Here is a 10690-nt window from a genome sequence, read left to right as displayed (position 1 = left end):
TTCTACGCCCAAAGTAGGCGGGCCAGGAAGCAGAGGGGGCGGAGCATGAATGGCAGTGGGCGGGGCAGGCTAGTGAGGGTTTTAGCGGCCGGGACAGAAATCCCCTTCTCCCGCCGGCGACTGGATTTTTCTCTACGTCAGCGTAGGGAGCGCGATGTCGGGAGCGAGCTCGGACAAGAGCCGAGTTGCGTCAGTGCAGAGCGCGTGTTCGTCCCGGGCGCGCGCATCCCGGCCAGCTCTGGGGCCCCGGCAGGGCTGGGAAATGATGGAGCAGGCGGAGACAGAGGCGACCGAGTGTTGAGTGGAACCTGCGGAATCGGCCGCGATGGGATCGGGCGCTGGCTCGCCCTTTGGGGTCCTCCGGCTCCAGTGGCTGCTGTTGTTCGGCTTGGTGGGCCCAGTTCTCGGTGGGGCTCGGCCAGGTGGGTGTCCGCCCCCCAGGGACCTCTGAGATTTCTGTTTCCTAGGGCTGGGACGCTCGGAGTTACCCTGTGGTGCCGGAGCGGAGGGGCCTGGCGGGGACTGCACCTGGGGTTGGGAGGCGGAGTCGCTCCAGCTGTGTGTGGACAGTGCTCAGACCCGAGACTCGGGGTCTGGCGCCCCAAACCCTTCTTGGCAGTGTTCTCCTGCTTGGTCCCTTTTCCTCCTTTTCCGGCTTGGCAGAGCCTTTTGCAGTGCGCCCCACCCCCATCTCGCTCATAACTGGGTCCCCCAGACTCTCTTGGGACTTCTCTGGGACCGACTCTGACCCCAGGGAGTCGGCTGAAAGCCTTGGAGTCTGAGTGCGCGCCGAGGGTGTGTTCTTGTTTAAACTGCTTTGAGAAATGGAGCTTGGTTTTTGCTTGTAGAGTTAATGTCACTTGGAAAGAGACCGGGAGATGGAACTTTTGCTCCAGGTTATCATAATTTGAAATTTTGACGTTCATTTTAATAGCGGAGTCACTGGTATGTCCACCGAACTAAATTTAGTGGTGGAATAAAGGGGGGTTGCTCATTTGTTTTGGGCCATTTTGTTGTTATAGTAAAGAGTACTTATTTTTGGAAGTGAAGTGCTATGTTTCTATAGCTAAACAGTGTTTTATCTGCATTTTTACTGGGTTCGTAATGTCTTAAATCCGTGAAAATAATCCCTGCTCTGCTTAAATCACGGGATTATGGTAAGAATTAAATCGTTTATGTGAGATTGCTTTTGAATTGTGAAACTTCTTTAAATATGTAAGGTATTTATCCTGGAGATGCCCAAACGTAGTGGAAACAAATTGCTAACACTCTAGCTTCTTTCTGGAAACGGTTTCGTTTATTTTGCCTCTTGAATTAAATTATTGTTTGCATGGCTCTTATTTTCTTTATTAGCCGTGAAGTATGATGGAGAATGAGCGTTTTTACTAAAGGCTGCCTTGAGAGTTGTTCAGAGGTGATGATGGAAGATTTCAATGTAGGACTGCTGACCTTCAGGAAACTAATTACATTTTTTTTTGTTTTTTTTGTTTTTTGGCAATTAAGTAAATTTGCCTCGTAGTTGGAATTCTGAAGCTCTAAATACTGAAACTTCATTGAATGGAAAGACACCATATCTTTTCTGGTTAACACTGTTTTTGCTGTGCTTTTCATGGATGGTTAACATTTACCAATCTATAAGGTGAAGTATAGTATACATTTGGAGTTTTAGTAATCCATGATTCTCTGTGTTTGCAAATATAAATAGGACTATATTTTTAATGTTAATGTATGTATTATTGGATACTTGCATATAGGTGAATGGAAGATCCTTATGTGTTTTTTTTTAATTATAAGATTTTATTTATTAGAGAGCATGAGAAAGCACCGGGGGGGGGGGCAGAGAGAGAGGGAGAGCATGAGAGAGCACAAGGTGGGGATGAGAGGGGAGGAAAGAGAGAGGGAGAGGGAGAAGCAGACTCCATGCAGAGCAGGGAGCCCAACTTGGGGACCCTGGGGGTGATGATCTGAGCTGAAGTCAGATGTTTAACAGACTGAGCCACCCAGGTGCCCCAGAATATCTTTAATGGGTTTTAACTGTGGCTTTAACAGTTTATGGCCAGTTCTTCATTTAATTAAGCGTGGGTATACCTTCAATATTTAGTCAACATTTATCAAATTCCTGTAAAACACCATGCTTAATGCTTACGGAGGGGCAAGGGGTGACTAAGTGTGCTCAGTCTTTCTGGGAGATGTATAAAACCTTGGGGGAGGTTTATAGTATAACTGTTATTTGAACTCATCTACATCAGGGAATGTTCAAGTCAAAGGATATGAGTGCTTTCTAAGGAGAAGAAAGAGTTATTGCAAGAGTAGGGAGGGATAAAAGAACATGACTTATTAGGGAATGAGGAGAATGTCTGCAGGTGGTCTGCATGAAAGAAAGAAGCTAAGGTAGGTTGGTACCAGTTGGGGAGAGCCTTCTATTCCATGCTAAGGGATTTGGACTTTACCTTGTAGGACATTCTTTGGGCAAGAAGGTTTTTCAAATACGGGTATGACATAACTAGATTTGCAATTAAGGTAACTGGCAAAGCAGTGGAGGACAGAATACAGGAGGGAGAGACTGGAGGCTGGGAGAGACTAGTTGAGAGGCTTTTGTAATAGTGAGCAATGAGTCAACTCATATTTCTCTAGGGGAATGTTCCTCCAAAATCAGCTGACTAAATTTTTGCAATACAGGATGTTTAAAACATGCACTGAGGGGCGCCTGGGTAGCGCAGTCGTTAAGCGGCTGCCTTCGGCTCAGTGCGTGATCCCGGCGTTCTGGGATCGAGTCCCACATCGGGCTCCTCGGCTGGGAGCCTGCTTCTTCCTCTTCCTCTCCCTCTCCCCTGCTGTGTTCCCTCTCTCGCTGGCTGTCTCTCTGTCACATAAATAAAATAAAATCTATAAAAAAAAAATGCACTGAAACATTTTCTGTTAATAAGGAGGAATTTGAGGACTCAGTAGGTACCACCCACACATTAGTTACACTAGAAGTTGAGTAGGTTTTGGTAGGATCTTTACTACCGTTTATTAAACTGTGTCAGTGAGGAAATGCAGTATAAATTCCAAAGGGCTGACACTTACAGTAAACTTAAAAAAACCCCAACAAACTGAGGCTGACAAAGGTAACTATATCATTGTGAAAAAATGACAAAGGGAATTGGGTATGAAACCTTTACTGATTTTCTCTTTTAAGGTAGTAATTATGATGCAGACCTATAATTTTTTTTTTTTTTCAGACTAGCATGCTAAAGAGATTGAGTTTTAAAGCTTACTCATGGTGAATCACTATAAAATGAACTATGTAGTAAGAGCTTAAGTCCATACTAATTTTGTTTTTGGGTACCAGCAAATTATTTGAATTTGATATCTTTGTGTTTTTGCTATATAGGAAAATGTAGTCTTTTAAATTTAAAGTTAGTTTTGCTCTCCAACTTTTAAGTAAAAAAGAACACATTTATAATTATATACAAAACAAGTTCCTGGGTTCAAGACAATTTTCAAAAAGCGTTTTAAAATTTTATCTCATCAGAGTTGACTTTATATTTGTTTTTTGTTAAAAATCCTGGTTTATGGGGCGCCTGAGTGGCTCAGTCATTAAGCGTCTGCCTTTGGCTCAGGGCGTGGTCCCAGGGTCCTGGGATCGAGCCCCACATCGGGCTCCAACGCTGGCAGCCTGCTTCTTCCTCTCCCGCCTCCCCTGTTTGTGTTCCCTCTCTTGCTGGCTTTCTGTCAAATAAATAAATAAAATCTTAAAAAAAAAAATATCCTGGTTTATTACAGAATTTCCCCAAAGGTGCAAGCTCTAAGTAACTGAAAGTTTTTTCTTGGACTATGCATAACCTCAGATATATGACATAGATAGCCTCATGATATTTTTTTCCCTTTGATATGTAGTGTATCTCAGAGTCTTGGAGTTATGCTATCCTTTGAGTCAGTGCTGTAAGACTGCCTCATAAGTAGATCTAGTCTTCTTGGTATCACTTTGAATTGTACAATCTTGTTTGTATGTTGAGAGATTATTTTAGTTTATTTCTCATTTTTTGACATTGTTATTTTAGTCAAATCGTTTTTCTGAAGTGGTCATGTGTGAGCTACTACTTGAATCAGACCTTTTAAGAATGAGTTAGGAAACCTGAGTTCACTTAATTTGGTCAGTTTTAAGTATGGAGTTGTTTTTGTATTTGTTTATGTTTATCTTAACGTAAGAATTAGAGTATTTTAGTTTATATCAAGAACAGTATATGGGAAATGCCTTTTTCCCTTTGACACATTTTTCTTTTAATGAGATTTTTCATGGTTTAGCTCATCTTAGGAGCCTTATTCCCCTTTTCCTTTTATAGTCGCTCCTTAGAACCCTTTTGCAAGTAGACCCCGGAAGGGCCTGCTCCATTGGCTTTGCTGATATTAGAATCCTGTTGTGAATAGAAACTGTGATCCCAGCTACCTGAGAGAGTTGGCTAAGCGGTCTATAGCAGGCCATACAATGAAATAGAGCATTGCAGTTAAAATGCAAATGTGTGGACCATGTGGATTTCTGGAGAATTGGTATAAAAGATATTAATCATAAAAATAAAGCTTAATTCAGGTTATACATGATAATGAACAATTAGGAAATCTATTACGTATGGCCGTAAAGATAAGAAGTCGTTTACTCAACACGTAGTCATTGAATTCTTACTGTATCAGGGCAGGAAACACATGATCCATAAATTATATTGTCCTTATAAGGTGCTGTCCTTTGTCTCAAGAAACTGAAATTCTTTGCTAGAGGAACTTAAGTTCTCCAGGGCATTAAATCTTATAAGTGGTTAGTGGTTTTCCCATAGGAGCACTTAAAAACAAACAGCAGCAAAGCTCTGTTCTTTTTAAATGTGAAGATGGGTAAATGTAAAAAAAAAAAAAAAAAAAGTAAAAAAAAATTGTGACATTCAAAAAATGTAAAAAGGTAGGACATAGCAATTGAAATTATAATTATATTTGAATATATATGATATATATTTATATATATGATATATATTTATTTGGGGTTGATCTTGTGAATGGAATGGAAATATGTGGCTCAAAGTAACAGGGTTTTATGGATTTAATTACAATAATTTCTATTTTAAAATAATTGGGGCAACAAAATTATTTTATTTATGCTGTATGTGGAACTCACGTTTATCTTCTGTAGTGAAAGTATTTAAAGGTGGCTGTTTGTTTCCATAATAGGCAGGAAGGAAAGGAGAAAAGCCCATGACTGAGAGTTCACATTTGTTTGCTTTGCAATTAAGTAGAATTCTTTTAACTTGTTTCCCTCTACTACAGTTACTATTATGAAACATATACTTAGACTTTCTTCAAAACGCAGTTCATAAAAAGATCCAAGGAGTTAGAGGAATAAAGAAATGCAACTAACACCCTTCCCTTTCTTTCACGAAGTTGAAGACTCTTTAAGTTTCATGTTTCAGCTCTTATTTTTATCTCCAGCCCATGTTTCCTAGTAATGTGATTTTTGACGGTGTGCTTATTCTGTCAAATTCTAAAATACAAATTTGTATCCTCTGTTAGTTGATCGTATTAAGATTTTTATTTTTATTATGAACTATATCCTTATAATGGTGTTCAGCTGGGGGCGGTTTTGCCCCCACGAGGCACCTGGGGGATATTTTTAGTTGTCATACTGATGGTTCTTCTGGCATCTAGTGGATAGAGGCCATGAATGCTACTAAACGTCCTGCATTGCACAAGGCAGCCCCCCATAGCAAAGAATTTTCTGGCCCCAAATGTCAGCAGTGCTGAGGCTGAAGCTTTATACAAATAATGTGCATGCACTTCCTTTATAGTAACATGGGAAACATGTTATTTAGGTTCCCATGAGAAGGTTGCTACTATTTGTGATTAAAAAAAGGAATATGGGAAAAAATATGTACATTGCTTATGATGTTCTGGAACTCCTTATGGCACTCAGAAAGATCCTTGGATTTTAAAACCAAGAAGTCAGTATTGGAATAACAACTCTACATACAATAGTTATTTTTGGATGCTGTAATTTTACATTAAAAATAAATGATTAATTGTGGTGGTGTTTTTTTTCCTACCAGGAATTTTGCTTTAAAATGAGAAGGACAGAAAGAATGTTGGATTTGGATTGTTATCTTTGCTAACAGTCTCACAGAAAGATCTGTAGTTTCAGACCTTACATTATAAAGTCATTTAACCTGTTTGAAATTGAAAGCTCTTTAAATATCTGCCTGACCAATTGTAGTTCTCTTTTCTGAGACATTTCTTTTTCTCTGTGGTGTTTCTTCTGAGTCGTAATGAAAAAAACTTGAGTTGCATATTGTTTAGCTTCTAGTGTTAACAGTTCCCTGAACCTGTTAGTGTATATATCCTTGCCTATAAAGATTTACTTAAAAAACTTTCTAGTCTGAAATAATTCTAGAGTCACAGGAAGTTGCAAATAAATGTACACAGTGATTTACTTTTTGTCACACAGAGCGTCTAATCTACTGCCTGCTAAAAGAATTTTATTCCTGCCAACTATTTGTGCCGCTGAGACAGAGCAGGAACTTGCAGAAAAACCTGGGCCCCCTCAGAGCACCAATGGCAATAATCCATTTCTCTAGTCCAGCTTGCAGGTGGCTGTACGTGATCGGGAAGCCAGAAGTCACGAGCTGGAAACAAGCTCCAGGACCCAATTTACAACAGGTGTGCTCCTACGAAAACCAGACCAGACCAGTCAGAGCCAAATGGACCCCAGCTCTGACTTTTTGCCGACGAGAAGACATGTCTCCTCAATATAATGCTAAAAATTATGCCCAGAGGTGGAAACTAACATGCAAATGAAACATACCATGTATGAAGCGTGGTGTGTCAGCTGTCCTGTGGGCCCATCATCCTGTAGTTCCCCACCCTTACGTGCTTAGATGTCATTCCTTTCCCACCTCGGCTGCTTTAAAAACTTTCCTTGGCCATTGTTCAGGGAGCCAGCCCAAGGACACTTGGCTTCGTGCTGTCTGCTTTTTGCTCCAGCAGACGCCCCTGATAAAAGCCTTGCTTGAAAATTCCTATTTGGCTTCTTATCAATTTCTGTTGCCCAGAGAGCTCAAGAATCTGGTTCCGTAACATCACCACTTTTCGGGTGCCTGTCCTAGTAGTTGAACGGATTATCATCATCCAGAGTGAAATTAGGGTAGTATTGAAACTTGTGTTTTTTAGAAATTTGTAAACAATGAAGGTCATTGAAAGATTTATTCTGGGTGAGGAAGTAGTCCTGTACCTCAGTTAATGTAGGATTAAGGATATTTCTATCTAGTGATTTGAAGCCTGCGTCTGTGAAGGCCATGGATTTCTTTTGACATGGTTCCCAGTTAACAACTCCAAATATCTGAATGATATTTTATGATAGTATGTCATAAATATGCCTTGGATTAGCCCATGGTCACTTTTGTGAGTATTGGAATCCATTTCTGGTGTTTTTTTGTAATGACTTGAAGCCATCTTTAGATAATACACCATATTATAAAGACATAAGGGGTTTAAAGGTGGGTAAAGTGTTTGAAAACTGTTGGTGTGATATATATTGTATTAGATAGGATACAATTTGTTTTCCTGTTGTACCTTTTAAAATCCCAAGCTAGACAAGATACAGACATTTTTATATACAGTGATATCTTGGAGAAAGTTAGCTGTAAATGCTTCATGTTAGTCTGTATTTGAGAAATCTGAGGGGCACAAAAATTGAGTGAATGAGCACCCAGGTTGGATGCAAAGGAGGAGAGTGGGAGTAGGGAGACCAGGTAAGAAGGAACAGAGTCTTCTAGGTGTGAGGTTAGATAGTAAGGCTGATGAAGAGGAAGGAGCTTTGGGAGATGCTAGATAATTAGTACTTTAAATAGATTATGCCTTTTTATTGAAGAAACACTCTTCTTTTTCCCCCTTGTAATTTCAAAAGTAACACAGGGATTAAAATTACTCATTGTGAAAACAAATTCCAGCAGTACAGACACAGGGGTGCAGGAGATAAGTGCCAAGTCCTTATCTCAATGCTCCATATCTCTGTATGTCTGTATATATCTAGACGACATTCTGTATGAGGAGGCTTAAGGCTGGCATGCACAAACAGAAAGACTGAGGGAAGAACACACTTTTCACTCAGTGGATCAATGTATGAAATAATTTCATTAAGTAGAATTTCTTTCACAAATAAATGCCCAAAAGAGGGTGGGGTGGGGGTGGGGGGAAGAAAGGACTTCCATAAGTTAAAGAGCCTTTTAAATGTATGGACATGTTTGGATCCTAATTCACCAAATCAATGGAAAAAAAAAAAAAAGAAATTCTGAAAAAATCAGGGAAATTTTGATGCTCCTGAAAAATTATTAATTTTTTTATGTGTAATAACCACATTGTGGATAAGGGTTCTTTTAGAAGTCCTTATGTCTTAGAGATTCATTCAGAATATTCACAGACACAATTATATGCTGTCTAGGATTTGCATTAAAATAGTGTGTTGAATCAGGGAGGAGATACATATGAAATTGCATTGAAGTTGGGTAATGGGTACATGTGAATTCATTATTCTTCTCTCTGCTGTTATGTATATTTAAAATTTTCTATAATATGGGGTGCCTGGGTGGCTCAGTCATTAAGTGTCTGCCTGCGGCTCACAGCGTGATGCCGGATCCCTAGGATTGAGCCCCCTATCGGGCTCCTCCCCTGGGAGCCTGCTTCTTCCTCTCCCACTCCCCCTGCTTGTGTTCCCTCTCTCGCTGGCTGTCTTTCTCTCTGTCAAATAAATAAATAAAATCTTAAAAAAATTTTTTTTTCTATAATAAAATAATTATTTTTTAAAGTAGTTACTATAGGGAATGGGATGAAGGGAGAGACTTACTTTTCACTTTAATCAACCCTGCAGTATATCATTTATGAAATATTGCATATATATGAGACTATAAAATGTCATAAGTAAACATGTAAATATCATAAGTAAATGTACCAAACGTGTTTGAAGGAGTTACTGCAATGGAATAGATCTACTGAATGAAAAGTGTTCTTCCCTCAGTCTGTTTGTGTATGCCAGCCTTAAGCCTCCTCATACCGAATGTGGTTTAGATATATATAGACGTACAGAGATATGGAATTTTCATCCATGGTCCTTAGGTGGTGACTATCTACTTCATCAAGTTCACTGAAAAAATTGACATGCCATCAGCAATGATGCTGGAAGAAGATGTTGTGTTGGGTGTATTGAGAGACTTTGTATCAGACTCCAATAAGGGGTGTCTTCCTAAGGGATTTCCTTGGGCAATTTTGATTATACTCAGTTTTTGCTCTAGTGATGACTTTGGATCCCAAGCTCCACCTTAGGTACGATTCCACTGTGCAGTAAACTGAACAGGATTGGAATTGGGAATAAGTCAGAATGATTGTTTTGAGTTCTTCACTGTTAATAAATTTTATCAGAAGCGAGCTTTTGTTTTTAGGACACATTAATGGCAGTAATATAATTTGAGATAATTGCTACATTTTTAAGTGTATGTTTATTAGAGTTAACCCATCAGACATTGAAAGTAACTTTTCCCTCTAATTGTCTTTGTCTGTTTCATAAGTATTCCAGTACCTGTCAGGGGATGTCAGTCATGTTAGGTGAGGCTGAAAAATGGGAGATGAGTGAATGTCCTAGGCTCCATATGCCTTCCCTCCATCTCCCCACCAAAGTACTTCTTCTTTTTTTTTTTTCCTTGTGTGTATACCTTCAGATTTTTTTTAAGAAAAAGAGTTAATAAGGTTTATAGCAAAAAATTGTTTGAAAATGATTGCTGTGTATATGCTGTGAAGGCTTACATCCTTTTTAAGGAAATATATTTTTCCCCTTTATACTTATCAAGTATATTGCTCTTTTTTGTGTAAAATACACACACACACACACATATGAATGTCACATGATTTTTCTGTGATTTGAACATTCAGCTTTTGATTTTGGTACCGTTTTGGTACCATTTAGGTTTTCGCATTCACTTGTTATGTAATATTTACTGTTCCTTTTCCTGTAGGTTTTCAACAGACCTCGCATCTCTCTTCTTATGAAATTATAACTCCTTGGAGATTAACTAGAGAACGAAGAGAAGCTCCTAGGCTCCATTCAAAACAGGCAAGTTATCCCTTGAGAAGTATGTATGTATTTAAATTTTACTTTTTTTAAAGAAGACAAGTGTGTTATTTCCAGCAGGGATTGGTTCAGTGAGTAGTGTTGGCCAGTGAATAGTACACCACCATTCGTATGGCACTGATATCGATTGGCCGTTATTCTAGTAAAAGTAATATATCGATCCTTAGTAGCTTTAAAAATTTTTTTTTAAGACAAATGGTCAGCTTGAAACAGAATGAAATAATTAGATAAAATTCTATGACCAGGGTACGATGCTGATTATATAGATTTCTAACCCTTTTCTCACTGCTGATGGTTACAGTGGCCTTTTCATAATAATAATTAATCTCTCTCTTAGTTTGTGATAGGTAGAATACTTCATACTGTATCTTCACAGACTCTGGAGAATAGTAGTATGTTACATGTATATATTTCATATATGGGAATGTTTACTCAAAAGTGAGTTTTAGCTCCATATCAGAAGAAACATTACTGTGCTGTTAATGGGGTAACCAATGCACAAAAATTATTTTTTATACTATTTTCTCCTACTATAAAGTTGAGAAGTAATAA

The 10690-nt window shown here is 38.9% G+C and overlaps 1 protein-coding gene across 1 annotated transcript in view; it reads left to right on the top strand.

The window, feature by feature from the left end:
• The first annotated feature begins 77 nt into the window (after positions 1–77).
• ADAM9 (ADAM metallopeptidase domain 9) overlaps positions 78–10690 on the top strand; it is a 137001-nt gene continuing 126388 nt past the window's right edge. The window contains exons 1-2 of the mRNA XM_045779375.2: positions 78–422; positions 10023–10120. Of these exons, the coding sequence (XP_045635331.2) occupies positions 326–422; positions 10023–10120 (195 nt within the window). The 5' untranslated portion in view covers positions 78–325. The remainder of the gene's footprint in view (positions 423–10022; positions 10121–10690) is intronic.

The sequence above is a fragment of the Ursus americanus genome, chromosome 27 (genome assembly GCF_024610735.1).
Source record: "Ursus americanus isolate L20-20 chromosome 27, mUrsAme1.1.p, whole genome shotgun sequence".
NCBI lineage: Eukaryota > Metazoa > Chordata > Mammalia > Carnivora > Ursidae > Ursus > Ursus americanus.
This window is presented reverse-complemented; position numbering and strand designations above follow the sequence as displayed.